The 24,896-nt window shown below is 40.0% G+C and overlaps 1 protein-coding gene and 1 long non-coding RNA gene across 4 annotated transcripts; both read right to left on the bottom strand.

The window, feature by feature from the left end:
- Positions 1-6,149: 6,149 nt before the first annotated feature.
- On the bottom strand, positions 6,150-9,300 carry LOC112189426. Of its 3 annotated transcripts, none has more exons than XR_002931920.2 (6): positions 8,538-9,300; positions 8,246-8,327; positions 8,081-8,143; positions 7,915-7,985; positions 7,748-7,819; positions 6,150-7,560 (listed from the first exon to the last, which is right to left on the bottom strand). It is a non-coding gene; the product is annotated as an uncharacterized LOC112189426 (long non-coding RNA). The 3 variants fall into 3 exon arrangements; XR_002931919.2 differs by having other exon boundaries at positions 6,150-6,338; XR_002931918.2 differs by having other exon boundaries at positions 6,150-7,548; positions 8,538-9,299.
- Positions 9,301-21,218: 11,918 nt separating this feature from the next.
- On the bottom strand, positions 21,219-22,204 carry LOC112185055 (transcription factor MYB4). Its single transcript, XM_024323265.2, has 2 exons — positions 21,976-22,204; positions 21,219-21,850 (listed from the first exon to the last, which is right to left on the bottom strand). The coding sequence occupies exons 1-2, from the start codon at positions 22,106-22,108 to the stop codon at positions 21,219-21,221; spliced, it is 765 nt and encodes a 254-aa protein (XP_024179033.1). The 5' UTR covers positions 22,109-22,204.
- Between the last annotated feature and the right edge of the window lie 2,692 nt (positions 22,205-24,896).

The raw sequence follows: 24,896 nt of genomic DNA, 5'->3' as shown, positions 1-24,896 counted from the left end.
TCATGAGGTTTCGAGTTTCGACCTCATGGGCAAACACCAAAGTGACCAAACCAGGACCAAACAACACAATCTGGAAAACCCACTCCCAATTATCAAACAAACATCATCACTTCATCAGCAATTCAGTAAATTACGACCTCACCCAGTCACATTAAACACCAAACATCACGAATTCACGATTCAAAGTTTCAATTTTCAAACATCATCAGCATGGTAGTAAAGGTACCTGAGAATATGAGATTCAGGGATTGGAGATGGCTCGGTGGACTGAAACTATGAGAATCTGAGATGCTCTGTCACAGACTCGCAGAGATGCAGACCACAGTGGAGCGAGGTGGTTCGGTGGACGGTGGCGGAGGAGGTAGCTCAGGCAAGCCGATTGAAACTCTGAAAGGGGAGGTGGCTCGGTGGCTAGAACCTGGAACTCTGGAAGGTGGAACCGATCTGAAGTTCTGAACTGGGAGACGGCCGACAAGTTTGGTGTTTGAGAGTTGGGATGGACAACAGCAACCCAGCAACTCTTCGAAGCATTAGTATTTTTTATTTATTTGGGCTATACCCCTACTTGGCACATTTTGGGCCAAATTTTCCCTTAGGCTACAGCCCAAGTAACCCTATGAGTGGCTCCATCCCTGGGTTTGCAGAAGAAAGAGATGGTGATGAAAATGGTTTGCGGAAGAGGGAGTTGAAGAAGAGAGAGTTGCAGAAGAGAGAGAGGAACCTCGAAAGTGAAAGAGAGTTTTTTTTTTTAGGTTGTTTGTCTTGAAATGACCATTTCAGCCCTCAAAGTGGGTCAAATCGTCAAAGTTGTCCAATTTGGACGGAATCAGAGAAATTGGACATGGCTGATTGAAATTGGAAAGTTTGGAGGGTAAAAATTCAAAATTGAAAGTAGATGATGACACCCCCAAACCTCAGGGGGGTAAACTGAAATTAATCCTAATTAATAACTAACCTTCTTCCACACGTGCGGACGGACTGTACTCGTGTGTGAAGTGTTTTTTGTATTTTTTTTTTTAAATAGAAGTTGAATACATTAGATCAAAACTAGGCCTGGGATCTGGAACCGTAAAACCTGCTAAACAGCACCGAACTGGACCAAAAAACCCAATTCGGTTAAGTTCTTCAACATATTGACATACATGTTTTCCGGTTCGGTTCTTTATATGACAATAACGGTTCGGTCCCGGTTTTCACTTTTTAAACTTGCGTGGAACCGAACTACTAGATAATTGATATTTGCTAATAGGTAGATATGATTATCCATCACTCAATATCCTATCTTATCCACTCAAGACTTTTTTGTTTGTTTGTTTCACTCAGCCTTGTCCACTCCTAATTATCTATTAAAAAAACAATCCTAAAACCTCTCTCTCTCTCTCTCTCTCTCTCTCTCTCTCTCTCTCTCTCTCTCTCTCTCTCTCTCTCTCTCTCTCTCTCTCTCTCTCTCTCTCTCTCTCTCTCTCTCTCTCTCTCAGTGAGACTAGAACTCATCTCTCGATGAAAACCCACAGATTCACCTATTGTTTATTAATCAATTCTTCATCTCCAACTCAAACACGAAACCCCTAGATTAAAACTCCTAACCTTTCTCAGTCTCTAAAAACCTATCTTTCACCGATGCGATCTATAATTCTTCAATCTCCTCTCTCAATCTCGAGCTTCTTTTAGCACCCAGTGGTTGTGGATTCTATAATCTGCGCTCAAGGAAGCTGAGGAGAAAAGCAGAGTCTTCAGCAGAAGCTTGAGTCTCTCATTCAGGTAGGATTTAGTGGATATTGAAATAATGAATTGCAAGGGCTGGACTAATTGTTCATCGGTGGAGTTAGTGTTTAATAGAAATTGGAGTATAAACTTGGTTATTTGGATAAAATTGGGTTTCTGTGGTTGCTGTATTGACAAGCTTAGAGTACGAAAGTTCAATTCTTTATTTGCTGGGCAGTTGGGTTATTTTCTAAGAACAGTTCATACATTAAATTCACAATCATTCATAAGTTTGTTCCTTATTTCTAATTCTGATTTTGTTTGGGTTTGTTTAATTTCTTTCAGATAAGCATTGAAGGGTTGGAGCTGAGAAATTGGGGCCTAGAAAAGAGATGGTTCCCAACAAGTATTAGATTGTTTAGGAACCGAGAAAAAGGCACAAACCGAACCGATTAGAGACAGTTCGGTTCTAGTTCGGTTTCAATTTTTTTACTTTAAACCTGAACCGTTTGTGGTATGTAGTTTTCAGTGTCGGTTCCTAAGTTTTTTAACAGGAACCGACCCGGTCCCAAGCCTAATCAAAACAATCAAAAGGCTATCGGTGAGTTGCGGTCTATTAGTTATCTAGTTTAACTAACACCGTAGAGGTCATGCGTTCAAATCTTACTGACATTAGGGTTGAGGTTATGAGTTATTACTGTTGTCCAGAATAAAAAAATAAATAAATAAATAAATCAAAAGGGTAGAGACTACAAATACTTAAATATAAGAAAAAGGTGATGCACCAACCAGTTATACTATATACTAAAGTTGGTAGAACTGTTCATATTGTTCATTAGGGGTGGAAGTTACAATTTTGCCTTTTTTTTTTCTTTACTTACAGCCCTGCCATTGATATATGAATAAGAACGCTCCTCTTCAGCACCATCGCTTTGGTGTTTCAGTACAGAGGCAGAGAGACCACAATGCTCACCACAATATCAACTATTGAAGCTGGAGTAGAAAAGAGAAGAGGAGAATTTTGTTTGGGTTTGTTCCGGACAATATACCAAATTCGTTCTTTTTGTGGGTTTGGCAAGGGTGAAGATCAGATGTCTGGAACCCCCACACCACCTCAATTTTCACTCTTTTCTATTATTGTTTCATTAATTTTTGCGTGCTTTGATTTTGGTTGGGTTTTTTTGTTTGCCTTGGTTTTGAGCTGATTGGGGTTTTGAATTTTTAGGGGTTTTGCCTGTGCTGGAGTCTGAGACCTCAATGATCAGTTGGACCGATTTCAAGTAAGAATATTAGAGACGGAGACGATAGTTATTCTTCTCGACTAGGCCAGAAAGAAAGGGAAGAAGAATTCATTTCAGACATCTGGGTATGATTGAATTTTGCTTATTTTTTTCTTTTTCTTTTTTAAATTGTGTTAATATCTAAGATTGAGCGATAGCCCAAATCTCAGTTAACGCTGGTCCAGTGGGCGGACCGCTACTTGTGATGTTCTCCTAGTTTCCGCTATCTGTCAAATAAAATACAAAGGGCGTCAGAGGGAGACCGCGTTGGGCGGTTTTCTCTTCTTCGATGCCTAAGTTGGTCAATGTATTTGTGTTGACAGAATAACAGTAGATAAGTAGTAAATGCGTAATTAATGAAGAGAGATGAGTGGACTTTTTATAGGTGGGGAAGAGACTGGTCTCTTCCTTATTTTTAATGTGGGACTGACATGCTTCAGGTCCCAGCTTCTGATGCTTCAGCGAGGCTATCTTGACAAGGCACGTGGCATTGTGTCAGCGGTGATCTGGGGGTGTGTCGGGGCTTAGGTGATAGCCTGCTTGGCTGTGTTTCCGTAGGTCACACCGTTGGTGGTTGTTGGTATCGCTGGCAGTGGTATGAGCGTCGATCATTATAGCTAATTATGGTTGGCAAATGTTTATGTAAGTACAAGTCCCCCAAGTTCCTAGTCAAGGAGGGCAATCTTGGTTGAAGAGTTGCCTAGCGGTTTTGAAGCGTTACTTCTGCTAGACTTGCGAAAGCATAATTAACGTCAGTATGTTGCCAACCATAGATTTACTATGAGCAAACGCTTTATACCCTTTCGGGTGGGCCCCTGCTAGGCCCCCCAGGGAGTCCCCCACTCCCCGGCTTAGATAGGCCTCCGTTTGGCAGAGTATTGTTTGTTGAGGGGGAGCTATGCGGAGCAGAGGGTGTTGGGTAGCGAGCCCAATCTTTGGTACCCGAGTGTCGGGGGTCAATGTGCTTAATCAGGGAAGTCATAAACTGTTGACGTGTCCCCTTACTTGTCCAGGAGGAACAGGGCTTGATTGCAACTCTGCGTGGCGGTCGTTGTCATTATAAGGCGTTGCCTCGGGAGTTGCCATTGGCGGAAGTCCCTCCGCTGATGGTCAGAGGTAAGAAGTGTCGCGAGGACATTCTTGCTTGCGAGATAGAGAAGTTCCGTGAGCGGCTTTGTGTTTAGCGGAGACCGGGTTACTTTACAAGATGAGGGAGAAGTCCCGCTAGCGGTGTGGCGCTTAGAGGAGACTGTCTCTCTTGCAACATGAGGAGAAGTCCTGCTAGCAGTGTTGTGTTTAGTGGAGACTGTCTCTCTTGCAAGGTGAGGGAGAAGTTCTACTAGCGGTGTTGAGCTTAGAGGAGACTGTCTCGCTTGCAAGATGAGGAGAAGTCCCACTAGCAGTGTTGCGCTTAGCAGAGACTATCTTGCTTGCAAGATGAGGAGAGGTCCCGCTAGCGGTGTTGCGCTTAGCAGAGACTATCTCGCTTGCAAGATGAGGAGAAGTCTCGCTAACGATGTTGCGCTTAGTGGAGACTGTCTCGTTTGCGAGATGAGGAGAAGTTCTGCTATCGGTGTTGCGCTTAGCGGAGACTGTCTCGTTTGCAAGATGAGGAGAAATCCAGCTAGCAGTGTTGCACTTAGCGGAGACTGTCTCGTTTGCAAGATGAGGAGAAGTCCCGCTAGCGGTGTTGAGCTTAGCGGGGACTATCTCGACGATTGGTATGCCTGCCTTTTGACTGTTACTTCGATAGACGCTTCATCTGACAGCTCCCGACACGTGGTTGTCATGTATTGGGTTGGCGTGCTGGTGTACACCTTCCTAGCACGACCGTCTCTTCGTCATTAATGCAAGTAATTATAGCTTTTGTAACTGAGGCGATGTCTCGGTTAATCCGGAAAGTAAGTGCGATCATGGGGCACATGTACGGCTGTCGTGTGATGTCGTTTTTCAGCGGATGGCCTGGATTTGTTTGATGTTGACATAAAATATAGGGAAACTCAACATGGTTTTGACATCTCCTGTACTTCAAACCTAACTCATCGTCTTCAAGCTTTGCTTTCTTAGAGTTGAGGAGTGCGTTTTGCAAATCGAGCGAGAGCATTGTCCTTTTGAAGCACGAGATTCGCCGAAGTGAAGACGAACATCTCCAAGCGTCCCAGCGTTTTCATATTTCAGGTTGGTAATCTGAGCCCCGTGCCTGTTTGATTGTTTCTGTCAGTTTCTACTTTTGCTATTTGAAGTGATTGCTGCTATTCCAAGGTGTGTCTGAGGATCTAGAATGGTTTTGGGGATGGATTTAGGTGTTTGTGGCAGAGAGTTGAGGTTTATGGATTTGCTAGATGGTCGAATCTACACTACTACAAAAATTTAATCAGACAACGGTGGATTTCCGTTGTCTGATGACCAAGTCCACCATTATCTAAGTGAGTGTTGTGTGATCGAAAGATCACACAACGGTAATTCCACCTTTGTAGTAGTTGGCTCAAAAAATAATTATTTTTCCGTTGTGTGAATTCTGCGCAGGAGGTGCCTGCCATGACATGTGCCAGGATGCCTCGACAATTCAGACATCAGAAGATAATTTCTGCTGTTGTCTGAGATTCATAACACACAATAGCCGTGACTCTTTCTTTGTTGTCTAAGATTCATAACACACAACAGTTATGATTCATTCTTTGTTGTTTGAGATCAATTACACATAACAGATATTACTCATTCTTTGTTGTGTGAGATATGTAACACACAATAGATATAACTCATTCTTTGTTGACTGAGATTAATAATACACAACAGATATAACTCATTCTTTGTTGTCTGAGATATGTAACACACAACCAAAGTGAAATTATCTCCCTCGTCTGTTGATTCACTCAGACAATAGGGATGATTTTATTTCTGTTGTGTGTTAAGAATCTCACACAACAGAATTTTGTTTTATTTTGTTGTTGGTTGTTAGTTCACACAACAACTATATTTGGTTAGCTGTGGTGTGAATATTGTAATCAAATTGGATAACAACCAGTGACTGTTGTAGGAGAAGCCTTAATTTTGAACTCTTTTACAGTCATACAACACATTGTTTTGTATTGTGTTGTATGACTTAACATTGGAAACAAGAAGAATATCCATATAAACGTTTGTCCAAATATAATGCTCGATATATTACCATATAAATAATACTCTAATTGATATAATTCAAGTACCGTTATTCAAACATCTATACATTCAAGTAACTAGATAATGTACCAAACAAGAGCATTCCTAGCTAGTTATACATGAATAAAAAGCTTTCATATTCTCAATGGAATATGACACTTAGCCTTCATCAGCCTTTGGCTTCAAGAAAGCCACCTGAAACAATGAAATTTTTAATTCACAATCAATAGTGGCACTTATAAGTATATAACAACTGAAGAAGACAAAACAGAGGGCCAATAGGAGAAATCAGACCATGATTTGGACATTTTACATATGTTATGCACTTAAATTATTATTATTATTATTACTATTTTTGGCCAATGCACTTGAGTTATCTTTCAGGGCATAAGGAACGATTCAATTTTGTTGCATCCTTTGTGAATTCAATTTTCCATCATATGAATCGTGTCAACAAAATTAGGCTGTCCGCCTCCAACAAAAGTGATAATATGGTAAAATGCTCAATAGCTTTTCCGGTTCATAACTAAGACAATTTTGCAAGAAGAGAGCTACAATGAACTTATTAGCATCAGAGCTAATGCATTTACTAATTATTGGGAGGGAGAGAAAAAAAAAAAACCAAAACCTGGAATATAGCTTGAAAGACGCAACTGCATTTAACTGCTACTGGGAGGACATATTTTTCCTATTGGTTATTTAAGCCACTTTTCTCATGTTCAAGGAGAATGTATGTACCATTCTCTGCATCTGAACCCACTTAATGAACACCGAAACCCATTCTTCTTGTTTTGCTATACCAGAAACTACCATAAATGGATAAAAGAGATCCAAACTACAAAAAGAAAGAAAGAAGAACACAACAAAATTGAGAACCAAGTTCAACTAGAAATTTCAGATACTGGGCTTACAAAAGCTGTTATGTAGTCTGCTAATGGTTGCATCTTAATAATCAAATACTATGTTATTAAGATTTAAGGTAGAAGTAGATCAGAAAGCAGACCCCGTAATTAGGCCTGAGATTAGCCGGAGAAGTTAGTCATTAAATGTGGTTTGTTTCTAAATGAAAAGGGTTAAGAAATTTGGTTAGTCATTAAATGCCAATTTCTATATACTTCTACACAATTCATAGTGTCATTTCAAGATCATACTATAACTACTATGGACACCCTAGTCCAAACCCATCAAGCCAAAGAAAGACAACTACAGTGACTGAATAGAGCTAAAACATGCAAAGAATTTAAAATACAGGATAGTACTTATAGCTAACATTAGGATATGTAGATCATTATCAAGAATCTATCATCAAGTTTATTTAACCCAATTCTTAGCTTATCAATGTTAATCTTGCCCTTATTGCAAGTATCCATGATCTTAATCCCTCTTGTATGCCAGCAACTTCCTCCTGTGATAAATGCTAAGTTAAATTCCAAAAAAAAAAAAGATGGTAAGGAATCATATAAATCACACAGTTGAGCTTCCAAAGCAAATGCAAACACACACAGAATCATTTGCCTATGCAAAAAAAAAAAAAAACACACACACACACACACATGTACACCATTCTCAAAATAAATAAATTGAAAGGGATTAATCATACATACCAAGGAAATAATCAACTCAATCAATGCATCCATCACATCAGGCCCATATTTTCACAAGCTCATCGTGAAAAGCTGAAGACAATAAAATCAACGCAAACGGAAGGTTCAATAACACCACCAAAATCGAAACACATGAAAATAACATAAGCTAAACACTAAACCCTCACCGGAGAAAGAAGGCCAACATGAACAACACTTTCAATATAAGAAGCTGCTTCAGACAGTCTTTCAAGCTTGCCTGCCACATCAAAACCCAAAATAAATCTAATTGAATCGAATCGAACAAGCTTCACTTCAAATCAATCGATTACAGCTTAATAATCAAATACTAACCACGAGCTTGACGACGTCATCTAGAGAGTGAAGATTTCCAGATTCAAAAACTCAATCAAAAATCTAAAGAATCGTCGAATTAGAATTGCATCACCATCAATTATGAATTTTAAAGAACTTGAATTTAAAACTCATAATGAAATTCAAAGAGATAGAATTGCATACTTGCACTTTTTCAATGAAGCTCTGACAAGTCCTTAACAACTTTGAGGTGGTTGACTACTCCCCAGACACAGCCACTACTCATCTAGCATTGGAAACACACAACAACAAAAGGTGAAGACCCAATACAACAATAACAGAGAAGAAATTAGAGAAGAATAGCCATGTCTAGATCCTTATCCACCAGCTATTCAAATCAAAAGCCAAACACCCATCAATTATCCCATGAATTAGAGTAAGATAAAAACTAATCTAGGTTTTGGAATCGAATTTCGAAAAGTTCCCAAAAGCTTACCTAAACATTCTTGGCTCTGACGTAGGGGGTATCACCCATAGGGACCTTGTGAGTCCCATGGAACGACTCAGATCGAGCCCTCGAAACTCCGAGAGGCTTGGCCGGAGAGGAATGAGCGAGCCCCAATTTGAACCCATGTGGGTCTGAAACCCAGTGGTGCATTCCACATATATATCTTCGAATCCAATATCGATTTCAATCAAAATGAAGAGCGAGCCCCAATTTGTTTGCACCGGATATGGCACAGATGGAGAAAATTCTGAACAGGAAAGGCATCGTCTTCCTTTTTAGGGTTTTTTGATGAAGAGAGAGGCAGACAAGTGCAGGGGAGGAGGAGGAAGCAGCGAAGGTTTTAAGGGTAGAAAGTGTTTTGGGTGTTTGGGTGGTTTAAGATTTCAATGTGATTCATGAAATTTCTGGAGAATTTTGGGGTTTCAGAACTACGAGAGAGAGAGATGACAAGAGAAAGATATATGAGAGAATGAGGGACTTGATTGTTTGATGGCTTCACGATAGTCGTGGCCGTCGCGGAGCTTGCGTGCTCAGGGAAGAAAAGGCGCAGTTTGAGGTTGAAATGGAGTGATTGGGAACTAGCCGGGGTTCTTGGGAAGGATTGAAGATGAAAAATTGGGTTTTAGGGTTTGATGGAAGAAGGGAAAGGTTGGTGTCGAAGAAGTCTTATTTGGACTCAAATGAGGAAGAGAGAGAATGAAAGGAAAAGAAATGATTTGAACTTCAAATATCACTTCTCAAGTCGATCTCACAATAGAGACACAACACACTGTCGTAAGAGTGTATGACATAAAATTAAAATGTCAAAACATGGAGGGAAATTTGCCGGCTGCTGCATTTTGACCCAAAATATTGCCGCCTATGTTCCCACTTCACACAACATAAAAGTATAACTTCTGTTGTCTAATTTCTACATCTTGCACAAGGTTTACCTAGTGGAAGATATCCAAGCAAGCTTCCTCTAAATTTGACGTCTAGTTTTCAATCACACAATGAAAGATGTCAAGCACCGTTGTACTAAGTACCCCAAATTTCAGATTTCAAGAGGCAATCAAGACTCGAAAGTGGAGGGAAATCTGCCACTAAATTTTTATGACTCAGATAACGGACAATACTTAATTGTGTTGTGCAATGTTGCTCTGAGAAAAAAAGTTATCACTTTGTTGACATTCACACAACACAACATTACTAATACCGTTGTACAATATATTTTACTTAAACACACAACAGAAGATTTATGTTGCGTTGTGTGATTAACTTTTTGAAGTAGTGCTAGGTTCTGAGTGTATATACATTGTGTTCTTGTTTTGGTATTTTCTGGGTTTTCTGGATATGATTGTTCTTGGTCTTATTTGACTAAAATCTAGCATGGAGATAGTTTAGATCATTTTGGAACTAACTGACTTGGGTTTTAGGGTGTTTCTGATGGCTAGCATCATAGAGATTTCGAGTAATGAGGATTCCGGGTCTAACGTGTCGCTCAAAGGTTCAGATAGGATGTGACTCGTTGCGTCCGTCTGCCCCTGCAGGAACCTCATTGCCGGAACCGCTAGATATTGAACCCTTACAAACTATACCCTGGGAAGTGGCTATGGTTCACAGTGGGCGTCCGGACAGTTCGACGGCAAGGGAAGAGCCTGCCGCCAGTAAGCAGCGCGAGGAGAGGAGAGCTAGTAATAACGCTACTAGCGGCTCTGCTGATGTGGGAGAGGCTAGCGGGGAGGAGATAGAGTCAGCCTGGGTTCTCCATGATGGTACCCCTGTTGACGAGGCACGCGGTCCGATGACTGCGTCGGCTGTTAACCTTCTGAAGAGGGTGTTTCGTCTCCCTAGTATGGTGAAGTTACGACCGCCGACGAGGGATGAGAATGAGTCAATTTTGCCGGCTGGGTACGCCGCCGTTCACGAGGCCATCTTCCTCCAAGGAGTAACGCTTCCGCTACTGCCAAACCTCCATATTTTAATTTGCAAGTTCGACCTTGCCTTTGGGCAAATTTTCCCTAATATGTGGCGATTACTGATGGCGCTCAGCTCTCTCTGGCTGAGAAAGTCCCACAGTGGCGGAGGTGCTGCACTTCTACGAACTGGTTTATGTGAGGCACCAGGGCTGTAGCAGATATGTGAATCTTACTCGCTGCCAGGGGGTGCCCAAGTTTATCAAGAATCTGAAGGATTCGATGTCCCCCTAGTGGTCGACCTTCTGTATTGCTACTAGGGGATGGGAGTATAAAGCAGGGGTGAACGAGGAGGCGCCGACATTTAGGAATAAGTCGGAGTTCCAACCTATCTGAGGTTGTCACTAGTTTCCGCTGACCCATGTTTGTGGTTTTTCTTTTGTAATATACCTTTGTTGTGTTTCTAACATCACTTATGTTCTTGTGCAGCGGGCTTGCGCTTTATGCTAACGTGCTAGGAGCAGTGCCTCATAGTAAGGATCAAAGGGTGTTGGCGGAACCATAACTTACTAGATCTCCGTTTGTTAACAGGCTGGGAGCTGTTAGTCAATTTGAAATTGACTCATGCCTTTGGTAAGCGACGTCCGCCTACCTGTGCCGTTGCGAACCCATCTTACGCTTATGCTAACTTGTTTAGTTTGCTTTGTTCAGACTCCGTTCCTGGTAACAAGGCTAGTCGTGAAGCTTTTAGTAGGGATATGGACAACGCCGAGCTATAAAATTTCATGGAGGGAATGTATGCCGCCGGTCTTGAAGAGCAGAAGACTGTCGTTGACCTGCAGTCTTAGGCACTGAGCCAAGCGGAGACGGAGGTCGTGATGCCAATGCCACATCACTCCCATCTTGCCGCTGCTGGTCAGACCATTGTGTTGCTTGAGGCCTGCGCCTAGCCCTGGGCCTGCGGAGGGAGCAGGACAGGCGCTGCCCCAGAGAGAGGTCGGGAGAGGGCTTCCACTCAGTGGCGTGGGGTTGGTGAAGCAGCCTGTTGTTATTGCGGGCTTGGAGCCGCAGAACCCGCTGAGGTCTGTCAACGTGGGTGCCGCACAAGGCGCTGTGTTGAGAAAACGGCGGCGGAATGATTCCATGGAAGAAAACGAGGTGGAACATTCGGTGCTAATCGGTGCCCCCCAATAGAAGAGGGCGAGGCAGGCCTCGCAAAAGGTGACTGTGGCAATCGCCGGGGAAGTGCCGACGAGTGGGGTGGACTCGTTTGCATCATATGCTGAATTCCAAACTGACCTCGAGCGAGAGTCTCTTTTCCACCTCTGCGAGCGGCTAGGATTTGGTGGGATGGACGGGACGGTGCGCCAGACGGCCCTGTAGCAGTCGTCGTTCAGCTTAGCCTTTGGCCATCTGTTAATTGGGCTCCATAAGCTATTTTTGACAGCATCGAAGTCGTCGCCCCCCGAGCAGTAGATGAAGGGGGAAGTTAAAGGTCTCCGGAGGGAGCTGAGGGAGACATCAGACAAGCTGGCGGACACCGAGCATCTCCTGTCCAAGGTGGAGTGTGACTTGGTAGACGTTTGGGGAAAGTTGAACGTCGCCATTGATAGGGACGTGGAGCGGAACAGCCACGTGGCGCAGTTGGAGCAAGACATGGCTCTGCTACAGGAGCAAGTAGGGGCCAGGAGCAGGCGCGCAGAGATTCTCCAGCGCAATGTTGCCGCTAAAATCGCGGAGTTAAAGTGGTTGGAGAATGAGGTTGCTCGGCTAGAAACTGAGAGAGGTCAGGCGGGCGCCAATGCTGTGGAGGCCTTTAAGCTGTCAGAGGATTTTAAGCATGCTCTGACGGAGGTGGCGAAGGCTGGTGTTGCAGCCAACTTTGAGATGCTGAACAAGAAGGTTGTGATTAACTGGGACAAGGCTCCTTGGATTTCCAGTAAGACGAGCCAGCTTGCGCTAGGTGGGCCTGCCGCTGATCAGACTGGAGGTGTGCACTCTGGTAGTGGGGAGAGCGGCTATGGTCCGGCTAATGATTCTCAGCACACCCCACTGCCTACCCAGTCCGAAGTGTCCCGTGCCGACTTCCTAGCATCCCACACACGTGCGGATGGTACCATGGTGCGCCGAGTCCTATCGCTCATGGCTCTAATCAAACAAGCCACGTGGCCATTCAACAGCCGCCGGTTGACGGTGAAAATGTTGGTGCTGCTCCCAACCCCTAAAGACTGTCGCAGCTGTGTAGTTTTTGCTTGTTTTTTTTTTCCTTTTTCCACCTCTGAGGCGTTTTTTCAGATGTAGGACAATATTTTTGGGCAGGGACTCCTGACCCTAAATATATGAAGTATTGCTATTTGCCTCTGTAACATCCAATCTTGAATTTATTTGAAAATAATCCGGATTTTTTAGTGGAAAGGAAATTATAGCAGTGGGCAAAAAAGCACGTAAAACCTAGCATATTGTCGTACAACCATGCGAACACTTCCTGCCTGGTTTTGAGGAAGGCGATTTGAGGGATTATTAATTAGCGTGATGACTTATGGTTATAACGTAACTAAGGTAGTTCTATATAAGTTGGATTCGACTGGAATCCCCAACCGCGAGTCGTATCAGGTGCTTCATGACATTACTGCAGAGATTTACTTCCTAACCTAATATCTTAATGGGGTGAATTGCTTAGGTAAATATGATGGTGGCTGGATATTGTTGGTGGCTACTAGCCGGGATGGTAGCTATTGGAATCATAAACATCTAACAAAGTTTCAAGTTTCCGTCTCAAATGACCTTGAAGGCAATCAAACCCTGTATGTAGAAATCGAGACTCATGGAGTTCCAGATTTTCGAACCTTCAAGTTATTGCTCGTCAACTTTCACCTTGTGCCATCATGTGGACAAGATCGAGTCATACTAGATAAACATTATCTAAACACTAATAATGCTAATTGTAAGTATTACAGAGGAAAATAATATACATATATTCCTGTTATGCAATATAGAAATCTCGGTCATGAGTTTGCAAGGAAACTTGATATTTGCATCTTTAGAACTTAAGTATTTTCTTTGCATATTATTATGACGAGCATCATTTTCCTATTGATGAAATCATGTTCAAATGATGATTCGCACAAAGATTTAATTAAGCGTTGAATATCCAAGATAACGGTGGAAAGTAATTTCAAAATATTCCAATTTTTTACTATTTGGAGGAACCGACCGTTCAAATATTTTCTGCATGTAGCAAAAAATGCAACCAATTTTGTCTTCATTTCAGTTTTGATCGGCTTTGTGGTGACCCGAGAGGGGTGTCCCACAGCGCCGTGACCCCGACCCAATGAGAAACCGACATGTCACGAATAACATCTTGATAACTCATCAACCCGAAATCGCAAGGCCTTTTAGGTTTAGATTGTTGGTTTACAAAACACTTTCTTGGACAAATCATTCTAAGCAACCGAACGACATATTTTCAAAAGCGGAATTTGAAATGGGCTATGAGTTTTTGGCTTACAATCGGAGCCCAATTTGGAAAACAAATAACTAAGTAACTACAAGTGCGAGAGACATGCCCCAGGGTTACGGGCCTCTCGAAGTTTTGGTAAACGAGTAGGAAATAAATAAAAAGTGAATAAACAAGCTACTTCAAAATCCGATAAAGGACTAAAACCTTCTTTTAATAAAGTCAAAGAAGAATGTGCTAAGTCGGGCCATGTGCCTCCTTTGTACGCTTCCCGACCGCATGCTCGAATCCTGCACACTATTGTAGGGGTGAGCTTTCGTTCTCGCATGCCCAGTAGGGGTCGACCCAACTATGCTAGGTTTGAAAATAATAATAATAATAATCGAAAATATTTACTACATAATGTTGTGCACGTTTGTCGAAAATACTTTAAAAGAGGCAACCACAAACATTTATTCGCTTTTATAAAACATATGCAGCATGCCTCACACACTTGAAGCTCCGAGATACTTACCTGCCAGCTAAACTCAAACAAATCGGTGACCGACCTGGTTCGTCATCCTTAGAGAACCGGCCAACTACTCTGTAGTCCTTGTGACTATAAGTAGCGAAAGTATCCATTTCCTGGCCCTGAGTCTCCTATGACTGATTCACTGTCTGTACTCACCATTCCTCGACAAATGTAGGAGCACGGCCCCCTCTGGAGGTTCACGGTTATCGACACTGTAGGATCCCTAGGAATCTACACGTCTAGGTCCCATTCACTTTCAGGTCACAAGTACAAACATACAATGGGGTACAATATCTCAACATACAAGTCTTGCCTCAGTTTTCACAATCAGCAAATATCAGTTATGGAAACACAGATATCACGAAGCATCGACTAATGAACAATCAAAAACGTATTTACAGGCAACATACTATTTTACTAGTGCATTCCACACATAGAAAAGCCTCTAACAAGGAAGGGACAGCTCACCCTACCTAGATATGGAGTGCTCGTCCACATTCTGGTTCGTTCCCGACTTTCGATCATTTGTCCAAATCTATGTGCACACGCTCGAGTCATTTGAAATAAAATTAACCAATGAGTAACTTGACGTTATTATAACTCAACTAACCGAGCAACCAAAACATTTATTTAACTTCCTTGAAGTCCATCGGATTATCCTTTAATCGAACAATGATCTAGAACTTGTGTTTGTAGAGATCTTCCTTTAATAGATAAATTCTATTACAAATAATCCAAATGACTAATGTAGCATTTGAATCATTGAAGATATGGCGATTATACTTGGCACTTTCACCTTCATTTCTTTACCCTTTTTACTTTAAGAAAACAAATGGCAATTTCCATTCCTGAACATTCTACTACATAAATTTCTTTCAATTTTCGGGACATGGAGAAATTAACAAAGCTATGATCCGAAATTAAATTTTAGGTCAACTCGTTAGACCTTTCTGTTTTCTTGGTATACCTTAGCTTCCTAAATTTCCCTTTTAATAGTCAGAATATTTACTAAACGAACTTCCTATTAAGTTCAGCCCAATAATCATTAGCCAATATAACTTCATTTTGGATTTCAATTCCTTATGAACTTGATCAATTTACATTTTCGTTAACAATAACCAACTCACTTCTTTTCTTACAACCGTGGTATCCGGAATGATGGTTATAAACATTCTTATTTTACACTTCAATGTTGATAACGAATTTTTGCTAATTCACAAGACCAATTTCCCTTATACTAAACTGATTTTATCCTTTTCCTCTATCATGCAAGGTTTCCAACGTAACTCAAACAACAAGTACCACTTTCGTTTCTAATATTTCACATAACCATGATTTCACCGAGTACACATAATATATGGCAAAAACAGATCCAAATGCCCAGACCCTTACCATTCTTTTTTTCCAAATTTAGAAGCCGAATCGTGGAAGCTGCACTTCACCACCATCAACTCATTCAGACCTCTAGCAGAAAACAATACAATCAACATTCAATACTCGACCAATTTCTTCAAGACAGAGTTCGGGAATCCTTACCAATCTCCAATATTAGTTGGGCTGAACCAACAGTTTCTCCCTCCTCCAAAATCTCCAAAACACTGATTCCATAATCCTCACAGATTTCAAATTAAGAAATCGAGTTAGGGGCTCCAATTTAGATCAAAGCAGAAGTGTTAACTAAGAAGGAGGGATAAAAATCCAGCTTACCAAATAAGCTGGTGGCCATCACGGTGTCTCTCAGTGGTTCACGTGCCAGCGGTGGCGCGTACAGTGGCATCTGCCAGAGTTAGAGGTCGAAACTAGGGGGCTTTGGTTAATCATGAGGTCCTAATTCTAACCTTGGAGGTGACTTCGCTCGTTTGGAACAGGAGGTCAGAGAACGAAGGCATGCAGAGCCTCGAGTTCAGGCGAGCTCGTACTGCTTTTTATGGCTTCGGAGTTTGTGGCTATGGTTCGGGCTTTGGTCTTTATGGCTTGGTGCTTCAATTTCTGATAGTGGTGGTGTAAATCAGTGACTGGAGATTGAAGGATTAAGGATGGCAGTGGTGTCGCAGGTTTGGTGGTCGTGTGTGGAGGCTGGAGACGATGCATGGTGGTGCTGGGCTCGGGTTTAAGTCGGATTTGGGTGTTGGATAGATTGAAGGTGGCGGGGTGGTGAGATGGTGGCCGGAGATGGTGTTCTCCGGTGGTTGCAGAGGGAAGAAGAAGGGAGAGGGAGCGAGAGGTCGGGGAGAGAGAGAAAGAGAGGACGCGGCAGAGAGGGGGAGAGAGAGGTTCTAGGGTTTTCACACCCTAAGTTTCCTATTTATACTTGTGTGTGAGAAATGTCGAATTTGCCCTTGCGACTAATTACGAGACTCTCTTAGCTGATTGCTTTCGGTTTTGGCCTCATAACATTTTCTTTTATTCGTTTTTCATCGGAAACTTCATAAGTTACTTTTCGACTTCGTCCTAGGCCCAAAACTCTATTTCGTAAAAATTAAAAATCCAAAACTTTGTGACAACTCAATTTATCATATTCGAAACTTCAACAAACGGTCGCCTCACTAAACTTCAGTAACCTTCTAGGCCCAAATCAAGGAATCTCGGCCCGAACTTAGTTCGAATAGCCCAATTAGTAGTCTCGACACCAAATTAATCTCCAAAGTCACTTCCTTCACTTAAATCACCTTGCGGAAAAATCTTATTGGCTAAAAATTACCTTCTAAAAATTAAAGAAATTTTTCAGGGGCTCACAGGCTTGGTCAACTGAAGTCACATTTATAAGTTATAACTATATATTTTTAATTAGACTCTCAAAGGGAGTTCCCATTAACACATAATAAACTAGGGAAACGACCATTGAATGTGATGATATAGATATTTTATCCTCGTTAGAAAAATATCACTTGCTTTTGAATTTTGTCTAAAAAATTGTTATTAATTAATTCAAACTTAAATAAAATGACCCTTTTTTTAGAAGAAAATAAAATGTCCATGAAAATAATTTTTCTTCATCTTTCTGTAACTAAAATAGTTTGTTTATTTTCGTATTTGGGTAAAGCTATGGTATGTTAACATTTCTCATACATCAACTATTTTTACCACTTTAAGAACTCGTGTTACCACTTTGAGGACTAATATTACTATTTTGAGGACTCATGCGGTAAACTAAGAAAATTTACCACTTTAAGGACTCATGTTACCACTTTGAGGACTAATATTACTATTTTGAGGACTCATACGGTAAACTAAGAAAATTGACCACTTTAAGGACTCATGTTGCCACTTTGAGGATTAATATTACGATTTTGATGACTCATTTGACCACTTTTAAGGCAATTGTATGCATGTCATACGTTAACACATTGTAGAATTTTCCTATTTATTTTTAAGTTTTATTGAAGATTTGATCAATAATTTTTTTTATTGAATATTGCAGTTAGAAAAGAAAAGATATTTTGACAAAAAATAAAAACAAGAAAGAAAAGAAAAGGGAACTACATAAAAACCGAAAACACAACCGAGGTCGTGTCTCAAACCAACGTGGCCCATCGGTGGTGTTAGGATTGCTAAACAAATATAAATACTTTATTAAACGGAAAAAAAATTATGAATAATACCCAGAATTCCAGAAACACAGATTTCCTTACTCTTCTTCAACCTTCACCTCCTTCATTAGTTCATTATCTTTGGCCATCTCTGTAGTTTTTTTTTTTTTTTTGTCAATCATACGGTGTCCTCAAAATCTTCCTAGACTCAGAGACTAATCCGCGCTCGGGGAATCTTGTCAGAACACTTCCTACTCCTGACTACTGAGAATATATTGTCCACCTCCGTAGCTTTATTTGACTTTCTTTTTTATGTACAGAGTATCTTAACTCAATCTTTTAATAGACCTTTTTGATGTACAGAGTACTTTAACTCAATCTTTTAATAGACATAGATTTTCGGGACCCTACAATACCAATTAAACACAATTTGGTGGCTACTTACGTAGCTCAAGGACACGAATTCAGTTCGCTGACATTAATCAATCATATATTTATCTACGTCATTTTCTATCTCGATCAACACGTTTACAATGACGCAGAAGTTGAATAAAGGAGAAACTGAATGAAGTCACAAGCGTTTAACATAATTCTATGTCTTTGGTGTGTTCAATAACACCATCATATTGTATAACAGAGATTTAACTTATTCAACTGAATCAAGACTGTTGTTGATATATATATATATATAATATTTATCTAAAGTGAGGTCTCGCTATGAAATTAAAATGTGAGGTTAGAGTTTAGAGTCATTTTTCGATCTCATATACACATCTCGATCTTTCAGTTGTTAGGCATTAATGTATAGATCATCTCTGCAAAATTTCAGCCAAATTGATGATCTTTAATGTATCTAACTCGCTTTAACTAATGAACGAATTAAATCTGTCCAACCTGAACCGTACTAGCTGTAAGGTAGTTATAACTCACTTTAACTAATGAACGAACCAAATCTGTCCAATCTGAACCGTACTAGCTTTAAGGCAGTTATCATTGCCTTAACGACCATTAATTTGACTGAAATTTTACAGAGATAATTTATACATTATTACCTAAAAACTGAACGATCAAGATGTAGATATGCGACTGAAAAGTGACCATAAACTCTAAAAGCGCACTTTGATTTCAGAGCAAGGCCTTGCTCTAGATATATATACACACACACCCATGCACGTTTCCTAAAACCCGCTCCAGGACAAGGTTTAGATAATTTACGAGGGTTTCCAGGAAGCCCATATATGGGGGAGTAAGTTTGCAGACTAAAGTAGTGCTAATTATAGAGTGAATCACATGCGTACATAATTCACGCGTATGGATATGTTATTCATCGTTTCATTACTATATAAATTGAATCATCGATCAATTAGGATGGCTGTACGCTGAATTTATAGCAGCTTGGTCAAGATATACCATCTATCCTGATGGTGACTGTACGCTACTGAGATTTTATTAAGACTTGGGACTTAAGAGGAATATCTACTGCAGCAAGGTTAGTATTTTTGAAAATTTTTTAGGTCAAGAAACTCATCTCTGGAAGGTTTTTGGTCGTCATTTGAGTGGTTTCTTTTACTTCTAGGGTCGCTATATATTTTAAAAGTACAATTCCAGATGGGAAGCAGCGAGAATTAATTCTAGGGTCGCTATATATTTTTGTTACTATTGACTGCAAATCATTAGAAGGAGAGGATCCTATATATAGAAGCTTCCTAATCTTTTTAATTTGTTTTTCTTCCGACTCAACTCAACTCAACTCAACTCAAATTAGACTGTATTTTTTTGAAAATATATAGCATATTGATGCGTAAATGACCATCTAAAGTAGGTAGTTACATAAATCCTGACTTGAAAAAGTTTAGCATGATGCTACAACTGTGCAACAAGCCAGGGGCGGATGTACTTGGAAGGCTGTCTAGGCTCAAGCCTAGACAAGATTTTGGGTTGAAAATTCATAGGTATATATGTATCTCTACTTTTCATACCAACCCAAAGAAAAGAAAAGAAAAATTATCCATCACAGCAGCTCACAGGCTCACCGCTCGCAGCCTCAGTGCCTCACACAATCACACTCACTGACTCACAGCAACCTCAGTGCCTCACACAGGTTTTCTAACTTTCTCAAAGAAATCCCAGATTCCCAGAGGCCAGATCTCCTCTCGCCCAGTCTGCCCAGATCGAGAGTCTTGCCTAGATCGAGAGTCTCACCGGACGCCGAATCTGTTTGCTACGGTGCTACCAGTGGCGGAGTCACGGAGAGAGACAAAGACAGAGATTCCATCATTTCCATATTAGCTGAGCCACTGAGGAGTGAGGAACTGCCGAACTGAGGATCTTAAATTCTTGATCATGGTCGGTCTCGGTGAGTCGGTGGATAGCCTATGAGGCTTTGATGAATTGATGATTGTATTTTAACTATTTTTAGTTAGAATTACCGACTAAATGACTGATGTCTTTGATGATAAGCTACTGGCTAAAAAAAAAAAAAATTGTGCACTTCTAAGTAGCCTAGACAACAATTGAATCCTGGATCCGCTCCTGCAACAAGCATCATCCAAACTCACCAAATGCTTGTGGCATTTGGAAGTTTAGAGACTATAGACCAACTAGTATCTAATTGAGTAATATTTTCTTGATTTTATTGTATCCAACATTATCGCGGCGCCCTAACATCATTGAATTCTAACATAAATAAAAATTTAGATGAGTTAATTATCTGAATCATATGACTCATCAAAATTAGGACTAAATTATGCCTCTAATTTTGTTTTCTATATAGCATATATATGACATAGCTTTTAACTATAACATAAGATATGCTATGTCTAAGTTCTGATATGAGAGAAATTTCATTGTTAACGTGAGGAAAAAACTCAATAATTTGTGCATAAAAGCAAAATCTACCATGTTAGAGATACTTAGCAATATGAAGGCTTGAACAAGGAGAAAGAATCTAAAACACCCATAGCATACAAATCACTAAAAAAGTTCGTATCTCATTAATGATGAGGCAAAAAAAGGGAGAGTAGATTTGGACTTAACATAGAAAACATCACAAAGCATGCATATATATAGAAAAGAAAGATGGGAGAAGATATTGTAGATATCTCAAATCGTTCCATATAGTACCTTGATATTGAAGGTTTAGAAGAGAACACGTTAAAACAAAACTGTTATATATCAGAACTAAATACTAAGCTATTTGTATTTTTATCATTCTTTTGATGAATTAGGCGTTTCCATCTTAATACTTCAAAAGCACATATAAAATTAAATCTTTAATCATATTGCTCCATCAAATGATGGATACAGAAACTCAGGCTCTATCAAGGGTGTATAAAAACCAGTTGGGTTGTAGGAATTATCGGCCAGAAATGGCTCTGTCCAGAAATTATCTCCATAAATTGTTTCCATGGCAGCTGATGTAGCATTGTCCACTACAACCAAACCATCTGCGGCAGTAATCGCAACCGCAGTATCGGTGGTCATGGACGAGACCACACTCGATGATGGCTGTGGCGACCACAGTTCTGGGTAATCAAAATAATCAATTTGGGGAATTTGATCAACAGTAGTTTCTGCATTTGCGAAATCAGCAGTAGCAGTAGTCTTTGGCTGATCCGATGATTTCGGTACTACTTCTTCATGATGATCATCATGTGTTATTGAAACTGAGGACGCCTTGTGCTTGTTCATCATTAAACGTTTCTTGAGGTTTGTGTGCCAGTGATTCTTAACCTCATTGTCAGTTCTTCCCTGAAGCTGTGCCGCAATCGCAGACCATTTGTTCCCGAGCTTTTCGTGAAGCCTGATTATTATTTCCTCTTCTTCATTGGTGTAGTTTCCTCTCTTGATGTTCGGCCTCAAGTAATTCAGCCACCTCAGCCTGCAACTCTTCCCACACCTTGAAAGCCCTAATTCAAGAAGGAAATAAAAATTGATTAGCAACAGAAACCCAATTCGATTCTCATCTCTAACTACAAGTTTGTGGACTTAATTAGTGATCTAGTTATGGTTATGTCCATAACTAAATACTCACCAGCAAACTTGGAGAGTTGGCGCCAATTCCAGCAGCCATACCTAGTAACATAAGCTATGAGCTTCCTATCTTCCTCCGGAGTCCATGTACCTTTCTTCACTCCCCTTTCATCACAGCAAGGAGTTCTCACCATCTTTCTCTATTTTTCTTCTTCTTAGTGATCGATGATCGAATCCTCTTAAACTTCTCTGCGTCTCTCTTGATCTCTCAACTCTGAGCTCCGAGTCGTACTTGTAGAGGTACTCCTGGCTGAAGTTGAACCCCTCACTTATTTATATCATTCCCAAAAACGTGTTTCACAAACATAAATTATTAAGACATTATACTGCATGGATTATTTTTCTTATGGGGTCACTGTCAGAGTAGACTGAAAAAAAACCAAGAAGGCTTGTTCTATGCTTGAAGATGCATGGGTCCCTTCTCCACGAATAAAAGCAGATTCAATGAAAGTCACCAGGCCACCAGGGTTTTATGCACCGGCTGACCCAGCTCATGCTTAGTGTGGTCTGCTGCCGTTGCTCAACATTTCGTCATATCCCTATATGGTATGAAAAAGTTAAATAAAAATCTAGGGCAGCCCCCAATTAAGAGAAATTCAACATGCACATAGTTATAGCTTTTATAAATTTAATTAGACACACACAATATATATACACACACACACACACACACACATATCCTATTCAGAGCTAGGCCTCGCTTTGAAATTTCATAGCGAGGTTAGGGTTTAGGGTCATTTTTCAGTCGCATATTCACATCTCAACCGTTCAGTTTCTAGGTACTAATGTATAGATCATCTCTGCAAAATTTCAGCCAAATTGATGGTCGTTAAGGCATTGATAACTGCCTTAAAGCTAGTGCGGTTCAGGTTGGACAGATTCAGTTCGTCCATTGGTTTAAGCGAGTTAGATACCTTAAAGACCATCAATTTCGTTGAAATTTTGCATAGATGATCTATACATTAGTACATAAAAACTGAACGGTTGAGATGTGAATATGCGATAGAAAAATGACTCTAAATCCTAACCTCGCTCTGAAATTTCAAAGCGATGCATCATTCTGGATAAAATATATATATATATATATATATATATATATATATTGTGTGTGTATACACTCTATGTGCCCACTCTATGTGTGTGGGGTCGTTTTTTTTGGTAAGGAAGTGGGTAGTTTTTTTAACCAAAGCAGTTTTCTACAACAACAACTATTTGTTAGAGTGCCACTACCTATGTACGAAGTCATGGGTTCGAGTCACCATGGGGGCATGAGTGAAACCCTTTGATCATCTTTTAAAAAAAAAATTAAAAAAAAATTTATTTTATTTTAAGGAATTTAATTTATTTTTATTTTTTAAATTGACATTATTGTTCCTGTTGGTTATTTCAATTTCTAAATTTTTTAATATTAGAGGGTTATATTCGTCAAAATTTTCAGTTTTGGAGAGCACGCCCTCTTCTCTTAATAATAGTACTAGCGTTCTTCATACATGCTCTGCATGTGTAATAGATTTTTTTTTTAAAGAAAATTAAAAAAATAAATAAAATACAGTTATTGCAGAAAGAAAATAGTGGGAGAGAAAAGTGGAGATTAGAAAATTTATTTTTTAATAAAAATTCATTTTGTAATTGTCATACTTACCCTTGTGATTTAATTTGTTTTCAAATTTTTTTAAATTTTCAGGGTTAAATCTGTCAAAATTTTTGATTTTGGCTAACAAATCATCTTCTCTTAATAATAGTATAGATATATATATATATATATATATATATGTGTGTGTGTGTGTGTGTGTACTATTATTAAAAGAAGAGGCTCTGTTAGCTAAAATAAAATTTTTGACAGAAATGACCCTAAAACATTAAAATACTTTGAGAATTAATTAAAGGGCCATTATGACAATTGCAAATTATATTTTTATTAATAAAAATAAACAAAATAAATCCCACAAATTCCACTTTTCTATTCCACTAGCGTCCCTCTACAATAACTGTTTTCATCCTTTTTTTTTTCTAAAAAAAAATAATAATACTTTCACATGCAGAGCATGTGTAAAGAAATGCTAGTATATATAGAGGAAGGATCTGAAGAGGACGTCTGTGAAGAAGAAAAAAAGCGGACCAACACGTGTCAGCCAGCCAATCAACCTAATTTTCATGCTGGTCCCACCCACATCATCTTCTCTAATCTTTAAGTTCGTTTTTACCAGAACCGCACAGTGGCTTCGCTAGAGTTAGACGCAGGCTCTATCCGAACCACCAAATCTTTCAATGAAATCAAACATAGAGCAAAAAAGAAAAATAGGAATAAGAAGAGCAAAAATGGTGTGTTTCGTTACCTCCCCAAATTTTAGTGCTTTACTCTAAAATTGGAAACTACTGACAGGAAGGGGAGTTTCGATATGGAGGTGAAGCATGAAATGGGTTGGAGAATGAACCCAACCCACCTTGTTATAATGGTTAATAGGCTTATAGGAGGGTTAATATTCTGGCTATGATTATGGATTCTATTAATTAGATGTTGTATATATGGTGTAAAGTTTGAGGCTTTTTTTGTGTGCATTTGATTGGTGTAGTGTTGAGCATTAGAGGTATGCAGCGATGGAGGTTTTGAAGAGATACCTAGAAGATGTTGCTATTGGCAGCGATGATGAACAGCAGGCCACCCAAATGGGGAATGGGAGATGAGCAGCAACACTAGAACTGCTATCGTGATATATTGTATATTGAGGCCCTGCCCATTTCAAGATTTACTCTTTCTAGTTAATCTATTTCTGTTTCTGGATTTAGAGGTTGAAGAGATGGAGAAGGAAAATGATTAGGATTAAGTTTCTTTATAAGACTAGAATAGAGTAAGAGATGGAGGAGGAGATGTGGGTGGGACCCGCGTGAAAATTTGGTTGATTGGCTGGATGACACGTTTCA

The sequence above is a fragment of the Rosa chinensis genome, chromosome 2 (assembly GCF_002994745.2).
Source record: "Rosa chinensis cultivar Old Blush chromosome 2, RchiOBHm-V2, whole genome shotgun sequence".
In the NCBI taxonomy this organism is placed as follows: domain Eukaryota; kingdom Viridiplantae; phylum Streptophyta; class Magnoliopsida; order Rosales; family Rosaceae; genus Rosa; species Rosa chinensis.
Note: the sequence above shows the minus strand (reverse complement) of the source record. Positions and strands in the feature narration are given on the sequence as shown.